This window comes from Electrophorus electricus, chromosome 8 (genome assembly GCF_013358815.1).
Source record: "Electrophorus electricus isolate fEleEle1 chromosome 8, fEleEle1.pri, whole genome shotgun sequence".
NCBI lineage: Eukaryota > Metazoa > Chordata > Actinopteri > Gymnotiformes > Gymnotidae > Electrophorus > Electrophorus electricus.
In genome coordinates, this window is record NC_049542.1 from 12949568 (window position 1) to 12975085 (window position 25518).

At 44.3% G+C, this 25518-nt stretch overlaps 3 protein-coding genes across 7 annotated transcripts; all 3 read left to right on the forward strand.

Annotated features, from left to right (window-relative positions):
• The first annotated feature begins 575 nt into the window (after positions 1 to 575).
• Positions 576 to 7363, forward strand: LOC113580426 (KAT8 regulatory NSL complex subunit 1). Of its 2 annotated transcripts, none has more exons than XM_027014967.2 (12): positions 576 to 2343; positions 2586 to 2727; positions 2808 to 2881; positions 2973 to 3141; positions 3566 to 3719; positions 4080 to 4277; positions 4365 to 4480; positions 4599 to 4720; positions 4983 to 5103; positions 5642 to 5745; positions 5846 to 6011; positions 6580 to 7363. In XM_027014967.2, exons 1-12 carry the CDS (start codon positions 677 to 679, stop codon positions 6958 to 6960), a joined length of 3414 nt encoding a protein of 1137 aa, XP_026870768.2. In that variant the 5' UTR covers positions 576 to 676; the 3' UTR covers positions 6961 to 7363. The 2 variants fall into 2 exon arrangements, with proteins under 2 accessions (XP_026870768.2, XP_026870769.2); XM_027014968.2 differs by having other exon boundaries at positions 3000 to 3141.
• A 2125-nt stretch (positions 7364 to 9488) lies between these two features.
• aste1b (asteroid homolog 1b) lies at positions 9489 to 14666 on the forward strand. Of its 3 annotated transcripts, XM_027014975.2 has the most exons (6): positions 9489 to 9604; positions 9715 to 9870; positions 10656 to 12024; positions 12149 to 12362; positions 12558 to 12750; positions 13250 to 14666. In XM_027014975.2, exons 3-6 carry the CDS (start codon positions 10663 to 10665, stop codon positions 13578 to 13580), a joined length of 2100 nt encoding a protein of 699 aa, XP_026870776.2. In that variant the 5' UTR covers positions 9489 to 9604; positions 9715 to 9870; positions 10656 to 10662; the 3' UTR covers positions 13581 to 14666. The 3 variants fall into 3 exon arrangements, with proteins under 3 accessions (XP_026870776.2, XP_026870775.2, XP_026870777.2); XM_027014974.2 differs by having other exon boundaries at positions 9489 to 9870; XM_027014976.2 differs by lacking the exons at positions 9489 to 9604; positions 9715 to 9870 and adding an exon at positions 9877 to 9973.
• Positions 14667 to 14913: 247 nt separating this feature from the next.
• Positions 14914 to 25517, forward strand: wu:fc38h03 (acetylcholinesterase collagenic tail peptide). Of its 2 annotated transcripts, XM_027014918.2 has the most exons (18): positions 14914 to 14998; positions 15494 to 15607; positions 16360 to 16466; positions 17250 to 17360; positions 17452 to 17487; positions 17581 to 17607; positions 18621 to 18692; positions 19170 to 19232; positions 19846 to 19872; positions 19976 to 20020; positions 20154 to 20189; positions 20314 to 20394; positions 22526 to 22622; positions 22820 to 22947; positions 23316 to 23435; positions 23781 to 23904; positions 24224 to 24326; positions 24873 to 25517. In XM_027014918.2, the coding sequence occupies exons 2-18, from the start codon at positions 15514 to 15516 to the stop codon at positions 24940 to 24942; spliced, it is 1341 nt and encodes a 446-aa protein (XP_026870719.1). In that variant the 5' UTR covers positions 14914 to 14998; positions 15494 to 15513; the 3' UTR covers positions 24943 to 25517. The 2 variants fall into 2 exon arrangements, with proteins under 2 accessions (XP_026870719.1, XP_026870720.1); XM_027014919.2 differs by lacking the exons at positions 14914 to 14998; positions 20154 to 20189 and having other exon boundaries at positions 15029 to 15607.
• The last annotated feature ends 1 nt before the right edge of the window (position 25518 follows it).

The window sequence follows — 25518 nt, forward strand, 5'->3', positions numbered from 1 at the left end:
CACACATCCACATTCTTTGTGGGAAGTAAATGCTCATCAGCGGTACGAATATGTTTAAGGCTATTTGTCGAGTTTATTTTCAGTTTTATGGTGGTAAACATATCATATTGTTTCAAAAGAAGACATATAGTCTAACTACAAAAAACTAAAATAGATAAATGATTGTCCAGAAGCATAGAAACCCTTAAAGAATAAACGACATATTCAGCACTAAATCTGCACTCTTTTTTTACAAGTTTAACATTATTTGTTTAAAATACTGAAATATTTAAATTTTGAATTATAATGAAAGGATGAAACAGCTTTATCGTGGCATATTTTTATTTTTATTATTATTGTGCCATTCCCTCTATACTTTCTGAAGGTTGGGCTAAATAATAGCGCATGCGTGCTGAAAATAGGGAGTGTTGGAGACGGCCAACAGTGCAGAGGGGGAGGCAAGGCGGGTAGATCGGGAAGTCCGTCTTCCTCTTGAGAAAAAAAAAATCCCCAAAACTTTATATATATATATATATATATATATATATATATATATATATATATATATATATATATATATATATATAATTTTTTTTTTTTAATACAAAAGGTGTCTTAGTACTCCCTAGCCGGCCATGCCGACGACACAACGATGTATTATTACTCGGTGTATTAACGATGTATTAATCGGACAAAAATGAGCGGCAGTGTAGCCGGGCCTGGAGTGCAGGGTTGCGCGGCCGGGCGTCCGCATAGCACCAGCCTCTGCTGTGGGGGAGGAGGCTGCGGTGAGCTCGTGAATGGTGACGGTAGTTCGGCCGCTGCGGCCACCGCCACTAGCGCTACTCCAGCGCAGTGCTCGGATAGAGAGAGCAGCGTTGCCGAGGCCCAGGCATTCAGCGAATGGGACAACGCCACCTGCATCGATGCGGATCCGGCACGGAAAAAGAACAAGGACGGATACTTCTTGAACGGTACTGCGGATATCACACGGGAAGGAGACGAATGCGCAAATTCAAGGAAATATGGACTTGGGCGCTTTTGTGCCGCTGGTAGACAAAGCGGTTTACTAGGAGAGGATAACGGCATTAATATTGATTACGAAGCCAGCAGCTTTCAGCGCGGGGGCGAGCGTTTGTGTTTTATGGGAGCTCCGACGCGGAGGGGCGAACGCAGAGTGAGGGCAAGACTGCCATCGACAGGACCCGCGAGAAATCGTAGAGGACAGACCGCTCGGCCCGAGACCGAGGAGGCGACGATGACAGCCGCCGCAAGGTGTGGTTATCGAAAGTCAGAACCCGTGGTTACCAAACGTCGGGGATGCAGTTTCACCCACGCCTCAAAGCGGGTGTGTTTCTCTGGGAGAAGGAGTATAGCGTACTGCGACAGCTCGGACGCTGAGGACGGCATCGGCTCCAATGGAGAGGCTCCGGTCAAGAACACTGCTGGAGGAAATAGCGCGCGTAGCCAAACCCGCGCCGAGACGTTCAAAGAGGGATACGAGGTCGATTCGCCAAACAGCCAGCACAGGTCCTCGCGGCGCCCCTGTTATGAAAGCGGGATTGGAGCTGAATTGTTGAGTTTCACGGCGTGCCCTCCCGAAATGACAGTCGCCAGCCGTGGTGTCAGCAGCATAAACAGCCGCGAACAAAGCACGTGTAGGACTTCCAAAGGGCGAGTTAGGCTGTATCGAGTGCGCTCGTTTTTCGTCGGTTCCGCCGATCATCACAACGGGGTCAGCGAAAATGGTGCTCCCGTTTACCGGCGACCAGGGCCAGGGAGAGACGATGAGTGCCGTGAGCACGAGCAGCAGCGTAGATGCGTAAGAAAAGCCCAGTGCGTTCTCGTGCACTCTTCTCACAACGACACCCATCAGTCCCTGAAAGGACTGAAAGGAGCAGAATCCAGGACAGTGAGCCCCAGTTCGCATGTTAAATACTTCACAGAGCACGGCGGCCCAAGCCTAGAGATTAGAAGTGAAGCCAGTGGTTCACAGTTGGCAGTTAGCAGCGTGGAGCAGGTGGAGGCAGTGAAAGGGGAGGCCAGCCGGCGGCAGGCTGAGCTGCAAGAGCGCATGGACCGGTTGTGGCGGAGGCTGCAGGCCGTTCAGGTAAAGCAAGTGGAGAGGCACGTCACACAGCAGCTGCGTGACTTGCAGAGGGCCCCAGGGTGGAGCTGCACCAGGGGGCACAGTGCCATGGCTCAGAGCTCAGTAGAGCTGAGCAGGTTGGCACAAAGCTGCAGTGATGTCCTCCACACAGCAGAGGGCGCCCTTGACTCGGACCACACAGCCAGCAGCTCTGGAGGGGGTAGCGACAGTGAAGAGGACGAGGACGAGGACGAAGCAGAGGAGAGAAGAGGGCGGTGAGTGTTACCATGTTCTGTAAAATCAGTGTAAGTATTTCATTACAAGTATTTGACTGTCAAATAAAGCATAAACTGAGACAGTACATATCATAATTTGCCATACGTACGTCATATACTTTGTGAAACTGGATTGGGGATAAACGTTTATTGTAATGGTTTATACAATTGCACCACCTCTTCCATTTTATCCATTATCATGACTGATGTGTTTCTGCCTGTTATTTCCCATTCCTGCTTAGTCGTATGAGCAGAGAATGGCAGTGGATGAAGGACAGGGCGTGGCTTGGCAGCCGGTGGGTGTGGCTACAGGCTCAAGTGTCAGAGCTGGAATATCGGATTCGTGCCCTAACAGAACTCTACACACACCTCCGACAGGGCAAGGTACTGAGAGTTTCTGGAATTCAATTTATAGCCTAAAAGATTGTATATTCATTAGATGTGTGTTTTGGGTGGTTTCACAGGTGAGAGCCACTCACTCAGTCCCTGAAACACTCCTCAGAACATCAAAACCTTCACTGGCATACCATGACTGCAGGTCAGGGAGCACACACACATACGCTTAGACACGGAAACACACATACTCACCTGGTCAGTGTGGCAATTTGACAATAGATGTGGTCCATTAGGTCATCCTCTGTTGGTGATTCTCTCAGGAAGAGGCAGATGGAAGACCCCGCCCCCTCCCCACAAACCCCATCCAGTCCCTCTTCATCTGCTGCACGAGTTCGTCCTTTACCGCGACAAAGCCGTCACAAGCTGATCCTCATAGAAGGGTGTGCTGCCCTTGGGTCAAAGGTGATTACAAACTTATAAGGTGATTTAAAACACGAGTTTGTGCCTCCAAAATGCATTTGCCTAATAAGAATACAAGAAAGGAAATGAGAAAGTGAGATCCCTTGATAGGATGTTTGTTCTTGCTGTTTGTTGTGCTGATAGCACTGGAGTGACTCAGTAGCTGCAGATGTTGGCAGTGCCGCAGCCTTCTGTGATGTGGTCTTTCTGACCTGTGCATCCAGCACTTCCCCCAGTCCACCCCCCTACTTCAGCGCCAATGTCCTACAAGCTAATTAAAAGCATTTCATAAAATTAAAGTGTATATATCAGAGCAGGAATCACACAGCTGTGCTTTGGAGCTTTAGAATGTAGTTACGTGACTGCTGACTCATTATCAGTTGATGTGCCCCCCCCCCCCACCCATTTGCATGTGGCTCTCCATTAGACGGTGACCTTGGCGTGCTCTTGTGGGCCCCAGACTGTGTGCGTGCTGTGTTCCTGTGTCCCCTCTCACTGCTCTGCTTATAAGGAGCAGCGTGTGTGGACTAGTCCATCTACACTGGACCCCTGCATTCACCCGGTTCTCTCTGCCGTCTCAGGTGGGTACATCGCACTGACCCCAGGCACTAGTTTTGACTGATGCATTTCACAATGACATACTCGATTTGTATACCAGGAGGATAGATATGTTGGGATAAAGAATGCTATGCAAATCTGCTCCTGAATGAATTTTGCTGTAGTTATTCAATCTGATTTGAATGTGCAAAGAAAGCTACAATTGGGGGATGAGAGACAAACATGTTTAAAGAAACAAGTAATTCCTAGAGCACATTAACTGTCTGTCACACAAGTGAAGCAACATCCAGCAGAAACGTGAAGGGTGACTGGGTCCTGTTTTCAGCAGCAGTGTTTCTTGTTTGTACTACCAGATGCTGTGAACATTGCTGTCTTTGTCGCAGATTGTCCTCTCACATTACACTGTGGTACACCCCCGCTGGCGGGGTCTCAGTCCCAGAATTCCATGCAGTGGATGGGCCTGTCAGCTTCCTCATGGTTGGGAAGGCGGGGCCAAGGCTACCAGAGGGCGGGACGAGTGAGGCGCAGGCTTGTATGTTCCCGTCCACCCTCATCACTGCCTCCACTGTTCAATATGACTGGTGAGGGAAAATCATAAATTCTCTAATGACAGAGTGTCTGTCTATGTGCATGTGTGTACACCTTAACAAATTGCCGGTGCTTTTTAGGTGGTCCTAACTGCAGGAGTCAGAGGGCTGTGGTCAGCCCAGGCTTCCTCTCTCAGCAAGTAACAGACTTTTCCCCTCTGCTTGCCACGCCTCCCGCAGTGGACACGCCCACACAGGTAAATCTGGGGGGGTAGTCTAGTCAGACCTTATATTTCTCACATTTTAAAGTCACATGAAACTGAGTAACACTTTAAATTGCAACTGCATCTGTCTCTTCTGTCATGCATCCTTCAGCCCTTGCGGAGAAGGAGGGGGGAGAGTTCATTCGACATTGATAACCTGGTGATGCCTCTCGGCTTGTCTGGCCTAAGGGCCCGAGTTCAGAGATTACAGTACAAAGAGATTATCACCCCCAGGTAAAACTAGAACATTATTCTAATGCATAAGTGGTTTAATGAATTAAATAATGCATAAGTGATAAGTGATTACATTTGTGATCCAGCCAATGGCTGCTTTACTTAAAGGGCTGAAGTAGGATGAGGCTTAGCTGTCAGAAGCTGATTTGCATATCCAGTATAGGGCTCTAGGTTCCCTTGCATTGCTCAGGCTTACTTTGATGAGAAATAACTTGTTTTTGAATTACTTTCATGGTTTCCTTCCCTTGCTGTGTGTTTGCAGCTGGAGAGAGCTGGACTCTGTTTGCGGGGACTCGGTGGAGCAGCTGGGTCAGCACGGTGGGCAAGCCCCCCACTCCCACACATCGCACCAGTCCCCCAGTGACGTAGCAGACAATGACGAGGTGAGTGTGTGCTTCTCAGCCCTGGTTTGCATTGCATCTCACGAATCACCTCAGAAATGGAGGTGTGCAAACTTTTTTGAGGATTTTCTGAGTGTGGGTTCACTTTTACCCTGGAATCCAAAGTACTGCTAGTTATTTGTGGAGCTTTGGGAGAGATGTAGTGTGTTTTCTTTTAGAGCATTTTCAAAACAGATCTTAAGACATGTAAGGCATACGCTCCCTCCTGCACACTGCCTGGAACAGCCTGTCCCTCCAAATACAGTGAGGAGGGGGATATTTGAGGACTGCTCGAGTTGGATAAAGCTGCAATAGTCCTTGTATAAATAAAGTATTACTTGTATAAATTACTAGGGTTATGGTTAGTAGGTTTAGGATTTACTAGCATAGTGAGAACATGTTCACTTCCTTAAAGGTTCAGATTTCAGGCGTTGCTGTATCAGTAAGCTAACGACCACACTTGCTCTTAATGCGTAAAATTCACAGTGGTGGAAGGTTTACAATATTTTGTGGCTCTTGTTTTTTTCGGCCTTGCATGTAGGTGGAGGATGTGTCTGACACAGTGTTCCTCAAGCGGCATGCTGTGTGTGAGAGCAGAGAGAGGAACCGCTGGGGCAGCTGGGCTCGGAGACGTCGCCGGGGCAGGTGACACATCGGTGTCGGCCTTGGCCATGCACGTGGGGCAGTATTGAGTGACGTCGTGTTTACCGGTTATCCAGCCTGAGCAATGTTATTTATTTGTCAGGTCCTCCTCCTGTCCTGGTCAGGGGAAGAGCTGTAGGGCGCTGGAGCAGGCTCCCTGTTCTCCAGACCCCAGTCTGATGCTCTTTGCTGAGGGAGAGGCCTCACCACGAAGCCCTCTGTGCTCTGGCGCTGATGATCCCTTTTACCAAATGGAGGATGAACAGCAGGTGTGTGTGCGTGCGTGCATGAGTGAGTGCATGTGTATAAGTGAATGTGTGCACTTGCAATGTGAGTGCATGTGCTGGTATATACATGGTCCTAAGTGCATGTGCATGCCTTGGTGCTTAATGTTCCCTTCATCTCTTCATTGAACTGTTACCATGGTGATTATGAAGCTGAAAGAACTTGATGTTCTACAGAGCTGATTTGGGCATGATGCCCTTCCCAGCCCTGTGACTGTCAGGAATCCTTTAACCTGTAAAATGTCATGAATTTTCCCATGTGCACTTTTTGTGTATAAGGTCAAAGTTCAAAGTTTTTGTCACATACATAGTCATACACCATATAACTGGCAGTGAAATGCTTTTTTTATTTTTATTTATATATATATGTATATGTGTATATATATATATATATATAAAAAATTTAATTTTATTTATTTATTTTTAAAAAATGCATTTTTTTTTTTGTATGTATATTGAGAGAGATGCCTGTCAGTTCTTTTGCTTCCATCAATGGGAGTTAATGACATTGTCATGGAAGATAAAGCTGAAGTTTAGTTCTGTTTGGTTGCAGTCTGTGCTGCCATGGGAACGCAGGTCATTCCCCCTCCTGGAGGCAGAGCTCCGGTGGCTACAAGAGGACGAGGAGGCAGAGCCCGAGGAGGACCCGTGTGCGGCCAGTGGCCGAAGCCAGAGCACGGACTCGGGCATCTCGGTGGGCAGCCTGGAGCTCTCACCAAGGACCCCTCAGCCACAGCAACAGAAACCGCACTCCTCAGACATGGAGGAGCCCGCCAGTTCACAGCTCATTCGCAAACCAGCCGCCCCAGCGCCCGCCTCAACAACTCAGGACTCTGCCACCCTCCGACCCCACTTATCCTCTCCACCCTCCTGCTCTGCCCACGCCACCCCGTACAGACACCAGGTCAGCAAGGCCGACGCCAGGCCGCTCTGAAGCAGTTCTAACCTCTCCTCCCTTTAGTGCCCTGTACCCTTTACCATAACAGCAGAACATCCCTCTTATCTAACCACAGACACTATCCCTTCTGCTTGGAGCCTATTACTTTTGCTATTATTTTTATTTTGCCTTACTTGAACCTTCTGAAATTTCTTGTTTCATGTCATTCACCATGATGCTCTTAATCCTGTAAACCTCCACTATGAAAAAGGGCATCTCTAGCAGTATATCTCACCCAGAAACCCCTCTTTCAATTTTCTCTCTCAATCTGACTGCATATCATCCTGCCAAACCTCAGCTGGTATCTAGAACCCCTGCAGCTTCCTTCTTGCTTCTCTCTCTCTCTCTCTCTCTCTCTCTCTCTCTCTCCCACTCTCTCCCCCTTATCTTTCTTTCTCTTTTCTCTTTCTTCTCTCTTCCATGTTTCTTTCTTTTATCTCTCTTCTTTTTCCTCTTTGCTCTTCAGTCACCCCCCCCCCCCCCCCTTCCCTATCACCATTCGCCTGCTCCAAGTTGCTCTGCATTGTTTGTTCATTCTCTGGACATGTCTAAAACATTTTGATTTTGTTTTCTCTTTGTTGAGTTGATCTAAACGAGTGTAGGACTATATATTAACCATTTGCCTTTTAGTTGGTTTCATTTTGTATGGTAAGCACTACTCTGCTCTGCTGGAACAAGAATTTGCCCTCAACAAGGACACACTTCTCCAGAAAGCTTTACAGCATATAGTGTATCTCCATGTAAAGCACTACATATTACCCATTTTGCCTTATTTATGTGACCTTTTCTTGATCAAACATTTAAATACTTCATGTATTCCATAGAGATGTATACATATTGTTATTCACAACTTTGATATATATAAGTGAGTGTGAATATCCTTCAGTTTCACTGGAACCATTGTGGTCTTTGCTAGCACATGCCCGTTTGAATCAGCTCAACACAAGTTGTATCCCTTTGTTTTGTTGCATAAAGAAAAGTGAAGGGTGTGTGTGTGTGTGTGGGTGTGGATGTGGGTGTGTGTGCGGGTGCGGATGGGTGTAGCCTTGTGCTGGCGTGTGTGAGTGTGTTTTGGATAAGTCTGGTCCACTGCTGAAATAAGGGTGGTGTCAGTAACATACAAATGTTTTGTAGAAAATAATACATGGTGGGGGGAGGGGGTGGGTAAGTATGATCAACACACAATGCTCTCAATGCAAACATAAAATAAAAGGAATAAAATAATGTTTTACCTTGTGTTTTCATTTGTATTAACATACTTGATCAATTAAATTATGGGAGTGGTAACATAGACATTATAGGTCCCTGCTACCTTAAAATGGCAAATCTAGAGCAAACAAAATCAGAGTAATAACAAAGGTAGGAGGTTGCCAACCACTCCATCATATTTACAATGTGTGTGGGATTACTTGAGTTTTTCTTGCACATATTTATAATGAATGCACATGTTATTACTTTGCTTATACACAAATACAGTGCTGGTAGTGTGATTCCTGAAAGCAACAGTAGATAATTTGCATAAAAATACCATTTTATTTTATTTAATTTGCTAAAACTTTCACTGTGTCCTGACAGTAGGAAGTGAGACAGATAATCTGTGAAAAAACAAAAAACAAAAATCAGGATCATCTGGCTCCACCTAGCGCCTAATGCCATTTGCAAGAATCCACTGCACCCGAATCAAAACAGCCAATCAGAGCAAGGACTTGTATGACAGAACATTAATCACTGCTGCTCACGCACATGTTCTCATCTGGTCACACGCAATAAATGAAGTGAGTGATATCAGGAACTTTGCAAATGTAATAGTAGATTCATCATCAGTGAAAAAACCTGCCCATCCCTCCTTTGCTCACAACAATTTACATGGCAAAGACCAATAAATGGAAGATAACAAATAAAGAAACGCAAAATAAGAATAAAGAATTAGACAAAGCGTGAGATAACACAAGGATTAACATCAGAGCGGCTTTTCAGATGTGGAGCCTCCGGACCCTGAAGGATTCAGAACTAATGCTGAGTTAGCCACATTTCTGCTTAGCACGTAGGTAGCTAACCATATTTTCCGTTTATTTTATTTTTTTAAATTTGATTCTCCAACAAAACAGAGACGATAGTGGTTACAACACCCTATAACGCATTTCTCATTTTACTGTGATGTTGCAATTGAGCTAATGTTAGCTTGTTTCCAGTGCTAAAACGTTGCTTTATTTGGATGTTGCTGAAAATATCTTTGTCAGTTCCCAGACTGACATATCAGTTTGTTGCTTGTCCTGATGTATATGTGTGCCTGCCTGTGCTCTCACTGCCATCTTGATAGCTAAATGTCGTCATAAGGGGTTTACTTCTTATTTAGCACTTTTCATGACAGAGCCTGTTAACAAACCTAAGTTCTGAAATAACTGTGATGGTTCTATAACGAATATATATTGATGTAGATTTTTATACTGATGACATTTCACAGCGTGTATATCCGCCTCCTCTGCGGGGAGGGGTTTTGGGGGTCGGGGCTGGAGCGCAGAGGAGCGGGAAAGCTGTCTTCTCAATTTTACAGACTGCAGCTTTAAGTCAGGGATGGACAGTCTTTAAACCTTTGAGGGATGAAATGGTGTGAATGACCACAAGAGGGTAACAAAGTTCCGTGAGTTTTTTCTAACGGAATAACCAATAGTGTTTTTAGTAGACGTGTTATTATATTTTTATATTATTTAATAATTTAAAGGTAAATGGAAATATTACGGTCTATTACAGCCTATCGAAAAAGAGCTTATTTCATCGATAGATGTAACTAAACTAAGATAGCTAGGTTTGGCGTCAATGACACCACCGAAGAAGAAAGGGAGGACGGCACAAACGGAGGGAAATGTTCACCAGATATGAACTTGTGACGCGGTCTTACTAATTAAAGTAAGTGCGTTTTGCAGAAAGCAGATGCTCGTTTAAATATCGGAGAGTATAAATCATACGAAATTCCAAATTATATCGAGGTTCTCGAACTCGAGCGCTACACGTATGAGCATCCAGCTACCTAACTGCTTGACTAGCTAACGCTAACCTAGCTACATGAATGAGAATAAGCGCAAGCGCTTAAGAAACGTCGGAGGATCGCTTACTTAGGTCACGCTAGCTTGTTAGCTAGCTATTAGGCTGTTGTTGACTTTACTGGGAACCTTTAGCTAGCCCAAACTAATGTTAAATTAACAGTACATGCAGGCCAGTAACTAAACAACATAAATCCGTTATCGCAATGAGTGCTAGTTTAATAGCTAGCTGACGTTATTGCATCCAAATTTTGAAAATGATCCAATAGAAACCTAAGTGTTATCAGTGAACTGTGTCAACAAAATGTTAGGCAATAACTTACACGGACACTTTTGATTTGCTAAGATAGAAAAATAATTAGATTGCTTGTTATATTTGACGTGGACTAAGTATGTGGTAAAAAAAAAAAAAAAAAGCTAGCTTTTCACTTGTATAGAGTGCAATACAATGAAAGGATTTGGACTCAAGTTGGAATGTATATATATATATATATATATATATATATATATATATATATATATATATTCTTTTTGACAATATTTTGTGCCCAATAATATTAAAAAATTAAATGTAGAGTGTTAGGACATGACCTAGATGTCAATAACAAAAGTATGTTAAATAAAATGTCACCGTGTTCTTTTCCCTTGTAGCTGTACCATGGGGGTGCAAGGTCTGACGAGTTACGTGGAAGGAAATCGTCAGTTCTTCACTGACCTGAAGCTGAGAAAAAGCCACCTTGTAATTGACGGCTGCAGCCTGTACTTCCGACTGTACTTTAGCTGTGGTTTGGACCAGGCGAGGGGCGGAGACTATGACATCTTTGCTGTTCAAGTGCGACGATTTTTTGCCGCTCTCTCAGAATGCGGTGTGCTCCCATTTGTGGTTGTCGATGGTGGCATAGACCAATCGGACAGGAAATTCAAGACCCTGCGAGAGCGGGCTCAGAGCAAGATCCATGAGGCACATGCCCTCTCCCGGGGGGCTCACGGTAGCGTTCTGCCCCTGCTCACTCGGGAAGTCTTCAGACAGGTTCTGCGTGACCTCGGAGTGCCCCTTGTGCAGTGCGTCTCCGAAGCTGACTTTGAGGTCGCCTCTCTGGCTCATCAGTGGCGATGCCCTGTCCTGAGCAACGACAGTGACTTTTACATCTTTGACTTGCCTGGTGGCTACCTGCCATTCACCTTTTTTGAGTGGGAGAACGTTTGTGGCAAGACCTCGGAGCGCTACATCCCTGCCCTGCGCTTCACCGTCAACCGCTTTTGCTCGCATTTCAACCACATGAACAAACAGCTCCTGCCCCTTTTCGCAGTTGTCACGGGTAATGACTACACACCTGCAGAAACGTTTGAGATGCTCTCCAGCCGGGTTGAGTTGCAGAGGGAGGCGAGAGCAAGGGGAGGGCGTTCAAATCCTCGCATCGAGGGCCTCTTGCTTTGGCTGTCACAGTTCAGAAGCCCACTGAATGCTCTGGAGGAAGTGCTGGGAGGCAGGAAGAAAGGCAACCTGCGGATGCAGCTCATGGCTGGGATACAGGACTACCAGCTCCCTCCTACCAGCAGACTGGCACTGCTCTTCTCTAGCAGTCAAGCTGGACTCCCTGATGTCCAGGGGCTCCCGGTATCTTTAGCCTCCCAGCCAGAGTGGCTCTTGAGGGGGATCACGTCAGGAAGGCTGCCCCCTTTGGTTCTAGATGTGCTGGTGCTCCAGAGAGTCCTCCTGATTCCTCAGGTGGAGAACACTCGTCTGCCCAGTAGCCATGAAGCCTCGTTGAGCATTCGCAAGGCCATTTATGAAATCCTCCTGCTCAGCGGGGCAAGACAGGATCATGCTGTTCAAGCACAGAGGGGTAGAGGAAGTGGTGGAAAGGCAAGAGCAAGTCAGAGTGGGCGGTCACAGGCTTCCAGCGCCAACTCTGTTGTGGAGGAGTATGACAGACTTGACCTTAACCTCAGGAGAACCAGTATAGAGGTTCACCTAACCACTACTCACCCACAGCTCAACCTGATGACTTTAGACAGGGTAAGACAGGATTACAACAATCAGACTGTGAATGGAAAATCAAAACAAAAAACAGATTAGCAATTACCAGACATAACTCCTTCAGATAAATTCATCTCCTGCTCTCATTCACATTCTGACACAGATGGCAGCATCAGTGAGGCTCCAGGTGTTATTAGGAACGCTGGGTGTGATGGAGCATGTGCTACAGCCCTTACCTCCACATCTGTGGTTGCCTGCATGTGTGACGTATTTCTGGGTGAAGTCCTCTACCCCAAGGCCAAGTGTCTCAGTGCAGCAGTGCCTGCTCCTCGGGCTGGTGTATGGGGAGCTTTGTCGGCGCATGGCCCTGCCTGGAGGTGAAGGTGTCACTTGTACCTAGAAAAAGACACCTGGTGTTCATAACATGCTTTAAGTAGGATTGTGGTTGAACCTCGAGCCTTAGAACCTTCATGATTTCTCAATTGTTTGCTAAACATAAATGGAAGTTTGGCATCTGTGTAAACCACTCTTGTTTTTTTCACAATTTATGTCCTTTGTTCTAACCGTTACAGATCCACTACATTTCTGTGCTGCTACTGCCTCTGTCTGCAAGCAATTAGACCGACTGAGACTTAACACTGGTCACAGAAGGGGCTTGGATCTGGGTGTGGCTCACTCTCTTAGCCAATGGCAGTCTTGTATGTGGGCAGGAATTTACCTGAACCAGCTACTGTGCTTTCCACTTCCTGAGCCTCACTGTGTCTGGTACTGTATGTCTCTCTGTGTTTAATACTATTACTATGGAAGTTTGTTCTGTTATTGTCACTGCTTCAGCATTAGTTATGTGATATTAGTTAGACAAGCACAGCAGTGTTGCATGTTATTGGTTTCAGCATATAACTGTCTTGTTATATCATTACACTGCACTAGATTTTGGCCACCTTTAATGTTGTTTTTACCTTGCATTAACTAACACATGAATTCCATCAGTGGAAGTTCTCAGAACATACTTTTTAAACATGAAATAAACAAATCTACAAGACATACTTTTCCTAGGTATAGAAGTTAACATTTTGATTGTTGGCATCGTTCCAGTATCTTTATATAGTAGAGCCATAATATAACCAAACCTCTGATTGATTGATCCATCTCTCTCTCTCTCTCTCTCTCTCTCTCTCTCTATCTCTCTCTCTCTCTCTCTCCCACTCTCTCTTTATTTATTTTTTTAATTCCCCCCCCCCCCCCCCCCCCTTTCCCACCCCAGGCTGTTCAGTGGTACTCTGCTACATGGTGTGCAGGCTGCTCTTCGGGGGGGCCACCAGGCTGAGTCTTTGCTGGCTGGGGTATCTGTTGCTGGACAGCTCTATGCTGTCCTGTTAGGGGTAGTGACGGGCTCTGTTGGCCAGTCCCAGACTCTTCACTCTGCACCACTTCCATCAGCGGGGAGGGGGAGGGGGAGGGGGAGAGGGAGGGGCCAGGGTAAAAGGAGGCGTGGTGGGGGCAGCAGGAACAGTAGAGAGAGAGATGGAATGCAACCTGTCACTGGGTTGGAAAATAGGTTTGGCGTGCTGACCTGTGAGGATGACTGGAACTAGGACTGAAAGATAAGATGAAGGAACCTTCCATTCATCCATCCAGAGGTGGTGGAGTTAGGAGAGGACTGGGATAAGCAGACACCTAGGAAGGGTTTAAACAGGTTTGACTGGACCAAAATGAATGTCAGTCTTATTAAAGTTTTATCTTTTTGTATCAAGGAATTACACCAATTACATCTAAGCACTTAATTCAGGATGGGGACAACTGCCTTCACTTTGGTTTTTATACGCCAGGTGCCTTTGTGGAAGGCAAAACAATTTTTAGCAAATTCTTTTTTTTAAATCTGGCAGCTAAAAGAAAACTGCTTGCTACCAAAGTGCCTCACATACACTAATGCTGTTAAGATGCTGTCATGTGTATGAAATTAGATTTCAGCTTTTAAACAGTTTAGTCATTAGTGCCTTTTATTAAAATGAAACACCTGCTTATGATGATAACATTTCTGTTTGTCTTTCTTGTAAGAAAGGAACAGGAAGAACTAATAACCTGGAACCTGCTGTGTATTTACATCACTGTTTCCTAGATTCATTGTTAATCATGCTAGTCTTTTAAACTAAAGTTTTCATTACTGGTGGTAAATATGGGCCATTTGTCCGCATAAAAAAGTTCATTGTGAACACTGCTCTAAGTATTGTTCAAGTATGAGAGTAAGTGATTGGATAATGCGGAGGACATTGTGCTTTTGATTTAAGATGGGTGGTCATGTGGATGATGTGAATGATAGCTGGATCTTAGGAGGACAGCACTGTTTTAAGAGGCCATCTGCATGCAGTTGCATTCACTGAAGTGAATTACACTCTTGCTTTGTACCGCCATAATGTAAACATCCTGTCTTAAAGGCATGTATTATGTGTGTAGAGATTGACCGCTGTTAATGTGAATGTGAAAACTAGAGGAATGTCAATGTTTTGCGTAGCTGTTTGCCCTATTGTTACACCTAATGCTACTCTTGTGGATTATGACAAAATAAATTTAACATTAGGCCATATTTTTTGTTTTTATATGTATTTATGAGAAAATTCTATCAATTTTTATCTATTTTGTATTCTCTGATCTCATTAAAGTGGAATCTAGATTTTTACTCAGTTGAAAATGTTCATGTGCAGATATTTGGTAGTGAGTAACCAGATGAAAAATTGAAAAAGGTTCTCACACTACTCTTGAAAAGCTTCATGTGATGAATCTTGCGCTTTTTATAGTTTGATGGTGCGAATTCGGTATTACTAAGTTGAGCAACTGGCCTCGGGTGGAATAAGGTAACTATTACAGCTTTATAAACGCGACATGCCTGCTGAGTACGTCCTCGGTTTTGGTTGTGTACTGGTTTAGTCTGCTCGCTCGTCTCCATCAGTTCACGAGGGTACGTACACGTGTATCCACACGGACTAGGACCTAGATCATTTTGCTGAATGTAGCCGTGAGTACACATTTATACATGAGTTATCTAGACGTACAGTAGCCTACATATTCACTCGTTTTGTATGACACATATTTAATACGATTGCATATTTAAGACGATTGCTTAATGCAAAACTAACTAAGCTGTTAAATGTTTCCATGTCGGCTGCTGGCTCCGACCTATTCAGTCATTTTTCGTCGAGGGCACAGTCGTAGTATTAGTCTAATATTGGCACAGGGAGTGGGGGTATCTCCTGTGTCAGCACATTGGCTGTAATAGCAGTCGCGCTTCGATATTCCGAGAAACCGTTTGAAGCATTCTTCGCTCATTGAAACGGCAGCACGAAGAGAGACGGACAAAATATATATTGGAAAAAGTCATACGAGCGTAGACGATACTTAACAGGTGTGCGCGCAGAGCGGGAAGAAGTGGGCGCGTGTTGGGATGGGAGAGAAAAGGAGGTCGAGGGTAATTCAATATAGTTCAAACATCGTGCGTGCACTGTGAATCTAGCACGTACAGGAGGCAGAAACATGGCTTTGGCCAAGGTTGGAATACAGCTGCAGTTTCTGCTGTACTCTGTGTCAAGCTTCTCATCTAACAATTTGGATAACATTATTCCAACAGGTAAGATGTTATAGATAAGATAAGTATATGTTATACGAGAGCATGCGATGTGTCTTCCATTTTTCGCTGTTAGTGGTGGGTGGGTGTATTAATTTGAGGAAGGCGATTAATATCGCTTACCAGTTTCATTGCTGTGTAGATGTGAGTTCCTTCAGTTTCTGTGTATTACAGCAGACTACAGGGACATATATTAGTGTTGTATTCCTGTACGCTCAGGCTCTTACCATGAGTCAAGTTGATATGAATATCAAAGGACAGACTCACAATAAACTACGCACGGATCTGAGGAGTGTAGTAGTGTTAAACGCCAAACGTTGGTGGAGAACCACCGAATTGTTTCTGTGGATATGTGAGCCTACAGTAGTGCTGTTTGACTATTTTGCCTTAGATACAGTTGAAGATACAAATGCAAATATAACATAGTTTGAAATTACACCAAAGTGTTAAAGTAATATTATATAATCCTGATGCTTAAAAGAGGACAACATACATTTCACAGGCCCTTCTAATCCAGAGAAATTTACATATTTCACACCTACATATATCACACAATTTAAATATATCACACAAAGTGTGATCCCTGGGAACTGAATGAACTACATTGGTGTTGGCAAAAATGTTGCTTTACTGCTGAGCTACAGTGGTACGTGTTTAACATCAAGCAATAAGCAGACTAAAAAAATTCTAGTCTCCTTAGACGGTGGACTGCCTGTCCCGAATTCTAATAATTGTTGTGTAATTGATTGCCATAGCCTTGGTCCCACCGGATGCTCTGAATAAAATTGAACCATGTTGCCTAGTGACTCCGCCTCCTCCACCCTTGTTCCCGCCCCCTCCCAGCGTCTGGAGACTAGGTCAAGTGAGTGATTATTCATGTGATTTGTCTGCATGATACTTAAAAATATTTGGGTTTTTTTCATGTTTACTAGACAAAGATTTTTTTATATGCTCATTTAACATTTAATCATTTCTGGCTAATGTATTCCACATTTCTCAGCTATCATATATAATGACAGGTTCTTATCTTCTCCTTTATTAAATGTGCCTAAAATTTGTACACTATTTAAAAATAACTATTAGTAATTGAGATAAACAACATTCTTGGTTTTACAATGCTATTTCTCAACAGCACTAGAGGAATTATACTGTATTTCTCCTTATGAAATGACAGTCATTCTAACTAGTTCTAAATATGAAAGCGTGAGAGGTAAAACCAAAATAAATCTGAGCAGCTACATATTTTAAAGGAGTTTTTTTTTTTCTTCAAAGACGGGTAAAGTTAGGATTTAGATTCTGACCCCAGCTGTGTGGTGTGCCATCAGGTTCCTGTGAGTGTTGACTAAGTAAAAGGCTAGTCAGTCAGACTAGCTGCGATGTGATCTTTGTGCTTCTGACAGACTCAGGATGGAGTTCTAGAGTCTGACACATTCAGGATGGCATTCTAGAGTGTGACAGACTGAGGATGGTGTTCTAGAGTGTGACAGACCCTGAATGGTGTTCTAGATTCTGACAGTCCTTGCTGGCTTGTGATGGGGAACACATTGATAATTGGTTATGGGTAATTGAAGGGTCCCTGAAGAAGTTAAAACAAACTATTCAAAAATAAGTTGTTACTTATTGGTTAATAATGTTTGTTTTTAAGGTGTTCCCAGTATCTTTGGAGCCACAGGGAGGTAGAGTAAAAGATGAAGAGCCAGTGATGCAGCATTGTCTACCAGGACCTCCGGGTCTCCCTGGCCCTGTTGGACCACAGGTAGGGATGAACACCAGCAGCATTACAGATAAAGTAAAGCGTTATATTTACTGTGTTAGTACTATATAGAATTATTCACTCTCCATTTCAGGGAATTCCAGGAATACATGGACCCAAGGGAGAGAAGGTCAGTCTGTACAGGACTCTCTCATATACTGCAGCTGTACAGCAGAACCTAACCATTTATTTAAGTTCCCTTCCTTTTCCCTGTTCTCTGTAGGGTGATATAGGTCGACCAGGATCAAAGGTAAGATTTGATTCACCAAAACTGGTGTGAATCTTTAAACATAACCATGATGAACCTCCTTAACAAAGCCTTATGACCAATGGAACAACAATTTTTCTGTTTACCTCACCAGTGTGTTATCACATCTCAAGATTATATGAAAACACTACAACACTGTGTTATGTTTGTGGTGCTCTTTATTGTGTACTGTAGCTTTGCAGTGCTCCAGAGTTCCACTTTTTTGTTAATTACTGTAGTGCATTAAGACCTGGCTTTGGTCCGTGGGCATGCTGCCTGGCAATAGCATTTAGTTTAGTGCTTGACACGGACATTAATCTCCCCACTGCAGTGCACACCAGAATCAGCAAAAAGCCATTTAATTACACTGAGAACTAGAGAGAGAGAGCAAAGAGCAAGGGAGGGAGAGAGAGGGAGGGAGAGAGAGGGGGGGAGAGAGAGAAAGAGAGAGAGAAGCAAGAAAGAAGCTGCAGGGGTTCTAGCCTCCAGATTAGGTTTGGCAGGACGATATGCAGTCAGATCAAGGGAGAAATGTGTGAGACAGGGAAGAGAACTTTTGAGTAGATGAAGAAGCTACTTACAGACTTTTCATACAGTATATGCTCACCAGTAAAAAAACAAACGTGTGGGGGGTATGGGGTGTGTGTGAGTGTGAGGGGGTGTGGGAGTGTGAGAGTGTGAGGAAGTATGTGGGGGTGTGTGGGTGGTGTGGGAGTGTGGTGTGTGTGGGAGTGTGTGGGAGTTTAGTGGTGCACCACTAAACTGGCACTGACACCTGTATGCTTTTATACAAAACCATATTAATTAATTAAATACTGTCCTGTGTACGTATCCTGGGTAAATGCAAAATGGTAACAGTGACAGGTTATCATCATGAATCATGAAACAGCTGAGGTCATGCCTGTCATTTATTTGAGTATGAATATGAACAGTAGAAGTCTCAAAGTTGCATTCAACACTGCACAGTAGCTGTTGTGCTAATGTATCTAAACTAATGTATCTGTGTGCTTCTGTAGGGTCACTCTGGTCAGCCAGGTCTTCCTGGTAGGCAGGGTCCAATAGGGTGGCCTGGGCCTGAGGGAACAAAAGTAAGATCTGCATTTCAGCTATAGACTCTGCTATACATCACCATTCTGCTATAGGCTCTGCTATACATCATCATTCTGCTATAGGCTCAGCTATAGATCACCATTCCCGTTTAAGGGAACTTAAACCATTTATTTAAGTTCCCTTCCTTTTCCCTGTTCTCTGTAGGTTGATATAGATATAGTCTGCTATGGACTCTGCTATAGATCACCATTCTTCTATAGGCTCTGCTAAAGATCACCATTTACCATTCTGCTATAGGCTCTACTATAGATCACCATTCTGCTTTTAATTTTCATTCACTTTTAAGTACTTATGGCACACTGCAAAACAAATACTGTCCATTAACCCAACAGTTCTCAATTGTTAGCTTACTAAAGGCAAGACACAGTCGGCATTTCACCCTGTAGCAATCAATAGAACATTTCCTCAGGTTAGCAGTTCCTGTTAATACCCTGCTCTTCCCGTGTGACTGACAGGGAGAGAAGGGTGACCCAGGGCTGATGGGAATGCCTGGCATGAGAGGTCCATCGGGTCCTAAGGTGAGAGAGTCACCCCCTCTTAGCACACCTTCTGCTGCAGTCTCCCCACCTTGCACACCTCCACCTGCATAGATTCCCTATTAGTCTGAGCATGTGCCAAGATGAGGTTTGATTGGTTTGAGATGTCCAACACTGCAGGCAGAATTGCTTTGCTGACTGTGGAGGACGTTGTTGGAGATGGCACGGGGGGAGAGACTCCGATTCCAGACACAAGGGGATTGGTCCATTTCCTGCCAGTTATTCTGGCATAAACTGAAACACTGCTGAAGCTAGCTCTGACATTCCCTTCTTATTAATGAACAAACAAGTAAAGTAATGAGTGAACTTTATTGATAGTGGGGGAAATTGTAGAAGAAGAGGCCTTCTATAGCCGGTGCTGTTTGTAGATTTCTATTGGTTTGTGGCTTTTTTCTGATGCTGAATTTGGAACTTTGAAACCCCTTATAATGATTATAATGATTCTCTAAGAAATATAGTACCAGATATTTGTATTTTTTTGTGAAGAACAGATCCATGAATAATGTTCTCATAATTATGAGTCACAGTGCTTCTGCACCCATCTGTTAATACACCTATTTAGAAGCATTTTTGTGGAATTTTTCTTTTTACACAGGGCCTGCCTGGATACAAGGGAGAGAAGGTTTGTCTTTTAAACTCTCTTATTTTGGAAATGGGAAAATAAGTGTTTATTTTGTTTCAGCACTGAGTGTGTCAGAGTCCCTTCACAGGATTCTGTTCTGTAGGGCTCACGGGGGTATCATGGAAGTCCAGGTGTAAAGGGAGACAAGGTGAGGGAAATTGTATGTGTCAGTACTCATGCATGTGTCAGTACCCCAGAGTGTCAGTACCCCAATGTGTCAGTTCTGTCCTTAATACATTGTTTCAGATATGTGTAATGTACTCAGTTGAGTGTCTCTGTAGGGGGTGAACGGCCTGACTGGAATGGTGGGGCAGAAGGTAACAACTGAGGAATTATGGGAGTCCGCATTGATCTGTCATATGTCTCAGTGCATATTTGATTTCAATAAGTTTGTGACTTTCCTTCTATGCCTTTGTGTGTGTGTGTATACATGTGTCCCAGGGTGAAATAGGAATGAAAGGGGAGCCTGGTGTTTCAGGGCAGCGTGGGCCTTCAGGACGACCAGGTAGAAGAGGCAAACAGGTGGGGAGAAACCACCTACACATGTGTACCTACAACACCCGTAACCATCTACACACATGTACCTACACCACCCCATAACCCCCTCCACACATGTACCTACACCATACATAACCCCCTCCACACATGTACCTACACCACCCATAACCCCTTCCACACATGTACCTACATCACATATAACCACCTCCACACATGTACCTACAGCACTCATAACCCCCACCACACATGTACATACACCACCCATAACCCCCTCCACACATGTACCTACACCACATATAACCAACTCCACACATGTACCTACAGCACTCATAACCCCCACCACACATGTACCTACACCACCACATACCCATGCCACACATGTGCCTACACCACCCCATAACTATGCTACACATACCACCCATAACCACCTCCACACATGTACCTAGACCACCCATATTCACCTCCACACATGTACCTACACCATACATAACCACCTCCACAAATTACATGAGTCATTTTAGATTCCACAACAAATTCTCTGATAGTTATAAACTCACCATACTCATGCTCACTGTTAGGAGTTTTAATTAGAGGTATTTTTGATCATTTTCATCATCTCTGTGTAAATCCCTTGAGATGTTCATGGTGCCTGGTGCAGTTTCATCATGGGCCATTGTCACACATTACACTGATACTGGAGTGAGAGAAAACACCAACACTCTGAAACTTTACGAAAAACCACCTCTTCATTCTGGACAACACTCCAAACACACACACACACACACACACACACACACACACACACACACACACACACACACACACACACACTCTGTACACACTCTGTGTAAATCCCTTGAGATGTTCATGGTGCCTGGTGCAGTTTCATCATGGGCCATTGTCACACATTACACTGATACTGGAGTGAGAGAAAACACCAACACTCTGAAACTTTACGAAAAACCACCTCCTCATTCTGGACAACACTCCAAACACACACACACACACACACACACACACACACACACACACACACTCTGTACTCACTCCATACCCCTCATATACTTTCACACACACACACACACACACACACACACACACATACACGCACACACTGACATGCTCTCTGTCTCTTCAGGGCTTACACCAGTTCCAGCTGAATGGAATAATTTTGGGATTACCCAGCATGCCATGAGTCTTTGAATACACAAGTAGCATAAGGGTCACTGACACCAGAGACCCATCACATTTTTAGCTTGTGTTCACTCACATACACACACACACGTACACATGCACCCACACACACACCCCCCCACGTTCTGCTCATCTTCACACACCCAGTTACCTGATCCAACAGTGCCTTACTTTGCTAAATTAGTCAGGACCTCTTCCTGAGGTGTCTGTGAGACTACTGCATTAGCACACATGTCACACTATCAAATTGTCTGCATGTATGTGTGTGTGTGTGTGCGTGTGTATGGTTTCATTACAGCCTTCATTACAGCTTGTGTGTGTGTGTGTGTGTGTGTGTGTGTGTGTGCATGCTTTCCTGACCTACTCAACCTTCACTACAGTGTGTGTGAGTGTGTGTGAGTGTATGCTCCCTAACCTGCTCAGCCTTCGTTACAGCGTGTGTGGGCATGTGTGTATGTGTGTGCGTGTTCGTGTGTGTGTGTGTGTATGTGTGTGTGTACATGCCTGTGCCATGTAGCTTTCATGAAGCAGGACCCATTAGAGGAGTTGTCAAGTTCTGCTATCATCTTGTATTGGACAGACATAGCTGTGTCAGGTTTCAGACCTCCTGTGTTGCTCTGTACATAGGCTTTTCCTGTCTGTACCATGTCAGAGCCTTAGGACAAGCTTTGGGAGATGTCTGGTAGGGCTGTGCCCCACTCTTTAATCATTGTGGGTTTAACTACTTACCCTAGCTGAAGCAATCAGAGAAATTGGTGTCATGACCTTTAAGGCTTCAGTGCTTGCTAGATTGCAGACCTGGAGCGTCACTCGAGAGCACATCAGCACTTGAACCTTGGACTGAATCTATGAACTCACTCACTCTCTCATTCTCACGTTCTCTCTTTCACATTCTGTCTCTCACTCCCTCTCTCTCCCTCTCACTTCCTCTACACTACTGTGTGTGTGCATGGTTGTGCAGGGATCTAAAGGAGAGCCTGGTGCAGTTGGGTTCATGGGTCCTTCTGGCCCTGTTGGACCCAGTGGACATCCGGGACCCCCAGGAGCTCCTGCCTCAGGTGGTCAGACGTGTGTTCACACACACACACACACACACACACACACACACACACACACACACACACACAAACACACACCTACAGAGTGAGAGGGACACACACACACAAACTCTAGTTTCAGTGCTTGCCTGTGTATGCTGTGAATGTGTGTGTGGGGATGTATCTGGTGAATGTGTGTGTGGGTGGTGGTGGTGCAGGCCTGTATGTGATGGGTGAGAAAGGTGAGAAGGGGATGCCTGGTGTTCCTGGACACTGCGATTGCAGCCTGAACAACGCTGGGAGTGCAGGTTTGCAGCGCCGTGGCAAATATGACAAAGTCTCAGAGGTGAGCACCCCTACTTAGTACCCCTGCACAAACACCCTCACTCACACAACACTACACAAACACCCCTGAACAAACACCTCTGCACACACAACCCTGCACACACACTCCTGCACAAAAATCCCTCGTATAAACACCCTGCACAGACAATCTTGCAGAAACACGCCTTCCCAAACTGCCTGGGTCAACACCCCAGCACAAATACTCTTGCACAAACACCCTCACGCAAACTGTACAAACTGTGTACAAACATCTCCACATATACACCCTTGCACATACAACCTTCAGTGGATTGTGTTGGATTGTGGATTGTGTTGATTGTGTTGTTAAGTGCAGTGTTGTTTGTCATTTCTCTGTTCCTCTGGGTGTAGATATTTGTGGTGAACAGTGAGGAGGATCTGAAACAGCTCCACTCAGAGAATGCGCTCGCCTTCCGTAAGGATCAGAGATCGCTCTACTTTAAAGACACAGATGGATGGCAACCCATTCATGTACAGCGCTTTACTCCTTCACCTTCTGTTGTAGATGATAACAGCCTGCTGTTGTAAAAATTGTTTAGACAACAATCTGCTATTGTAGTAGTCATTATGACAACAGTCTGCTGTTGCTGTTGTCTTCATTCCTGTCATCGTTGGTTCCACAAGGGTGTTTCATAGGACCTGAGAAGAGCCATTACATCTCACTCCAGTGGGCATGAACTCACTGTCTTGTTTTTGAGCCTTATTTTTGCCTGCCCTTAAAGCTTATTCCTGTTCAGTGGTGTAGGCTAGATTCAGGCTTACTAAATGATGAAGGCTTGTAATTTATTTTACAATAAAAACTGTTTCTTTTTAAAGCTGCTCAACTTCCAGTCGACAGAGAGGGTGAAGGGAGGGTGGGTATGTGGGGATGGAGTGGTGGAGCCTCAAAATGGAGAGGAATGCGATGATGGAAACAAGGTGGTCACAGATGACTGTGTGGGTCAGTTGTGGTTATGTGTATATACACTGACATACACACATACATACATATATGCTCTAATACTAGCTCATTCATACTATTATGTTTTGGACAAATGACTGTGGTTATAGTGTTGTTATAAGTCATGTTTTTACACACACACAAACACACTCAGACACACACACATACATCCTCATACATGCTCACACATACCTTGTCCACACTTTTTGGCACAAAACAGCACAATATTAAATGATTAATATGGAGACAATACTGTTGTCGCCACCATCATCTTGTGTTTGTGTTTTCTGTGTGTTATGTATGTGCCTCTGCTTTGCAGGCTGTAAGAAGGCCTTCTGTGGAGATGGATATCGCCATGATGGAATTGAAGAGTGTGATGGGAAGGACTTTGGTTATCAGACCTGCAAGACTTATCTGCCAGGGTAGGGGCCAAATACATACACACACAAACATACACGCACGCACACACACAAACACATGTATGCATGCACACACACATGAATGCGTATACACGGACACACATGCATGCAGACACACACATGCAATCACACATGAATGCATATACACACACATGCATGCACGCACACACATGCAATCACACATGAACATTCACATGCGTTCATGCACGTGCACACATGCACACACATAAATGCATGCTCAAACATAAATACACACACACACACATGCAAACAAAAATACACACACGATCACATGCATGCACATACACATACACTCACTTGCAGTAAGTACATGGCGCCTGCACACACATGCAGACAAAATACACAGACAAACATAACACACACAAACACACATGAAAGAATAAAGTGTAATTGCTCATGCACACCAAAATTCACAAACATGCTCAACCCCTAAGCACATAAACCTCACCCCTGTTTTATTTTTGAGCATGTGTGTGTGTGTTGGATTTGTAGTCAGCTACAGCAAGTGGTGTCTCTTTGTTTGTTCAGGACCTATGGACTGCTGAGATGTACTGAGTCCTGCTCTATTGATTCTACTGCCTGCAAGTTGTTTACCTGAGCCCCTCAAAACACCTCCCACCCTATACACACATGCATTTGCTCTCATACACACTCACACACACACACACACACACACACACACACACACAAGTGCTTTAGCATGCACACAGTCAGGTAATGAACAAAGATAATGAGAATACTGAAAGATGATAAGAATGCTGAATGTAAATGCTGTATATGAATATGTATTCATTTCTTTACTTCCATTTAATTTTTGTTACAGAAGCATGTGTGTATTTGTGAACACTGTGGATTGCCTTTCATGTTTTTGCTGCAGTCTAGCGAGAATGTGACCTTTTGCAGTCAGCCAGCATTCACTGAGATGTGATGTCACTGAAAGGTGATGTCACTGAGAAGTGCTGTCATTTCCACACTATCGCTGTGCTGCATGGAAGTCAAAGTGAAATGTATATAAATATTTACAGCAAAAGAATGTTTGACCATCACATGCACTTCCTGATGTATGATAATGTAGCTTGGGAACTAAGAAAGAATGCTGTTTATTTTCTCTCATTTTTTATATATATATATATATAAAAATTTCTGCAAGAGGAATAAAATGGTACTCTGCTAT

What these genes read in the sequence shown, in the direction of transcription:
- LOC113580426 (XM_027014967.2), top strand. Translation starts at nt 677, where the DNA reads ATGAGCGGCAGTGTAGCCGGGCCTGGAGTGCAGGGTTGCGCGGCCGGG. An exon ending in CACACCTCCGACAGGGCAAG is followed by an intron (nt 2,728 to 2,807) that starts GTACTGAGAGTT and finishes GTGGTTTCACAG; the next exon opens with GTGAGAGCCACTCACTCAGT. An exon ending in ACGTAGCAGACAATGACGAG is followed by an intron (nt 5,104 to 5,641) that starts GTGAGTGTGTGC and finishes CCTTGCATGTAG; the next exon opens with GTGGAGGATGTGTCTGACAC.
- aste1b (XM_027014974.2), top strand. Translation starts at nt 10,663, where the DNA reads ATGGGGGTGCAAGGTCTGACGAGTTACGTGGAAGGAAATCGTCAGTTC. An exon ending in ACCTGATGACTTTAGACAGG is followed by an intron (nt 12,025 to 12,148) that starts GTAAGACAGGAT and finishes ATTCTGACACAG; the next exon opens with ATGGCAGCATCAGTGAGGCT. An exon ending in GCGCATGGCCCTGCCTGGAG is followed by an intron (nt 12,363 to 12,557) that starts GTGAAGGTGTCA and finishes TAACCGTTACAG; the next exon opens with ATCCACTACATTTCTGTGCT.
- wu:fc38h03 (XM_027014918.2), top strand. Translation starts at nt 15,514, where the DNA reads ATGGCTTTGGCCAAGGTTGGAATACAGCTGCAGTTTCTGCTGTACTCT. An exon ending in CTGGGCCTGAGGGAACAAAA is followed by an intron (nt 18,693 to 19,169) that starts GTAAGATCTGCA and finishes TGTGACTGACAG; the next exon opens with GGAGAGAAGGGTGACCCAGG. An exon ending in CTGGAATGGTGGGGCAGAAG is followed by an intron (nt 20,190 to 20,313) that starts GTAACAACTGAG and finishes CATGTGTCCCAG; the next exon opens with GGTGAAATAGGAATGAAAGG.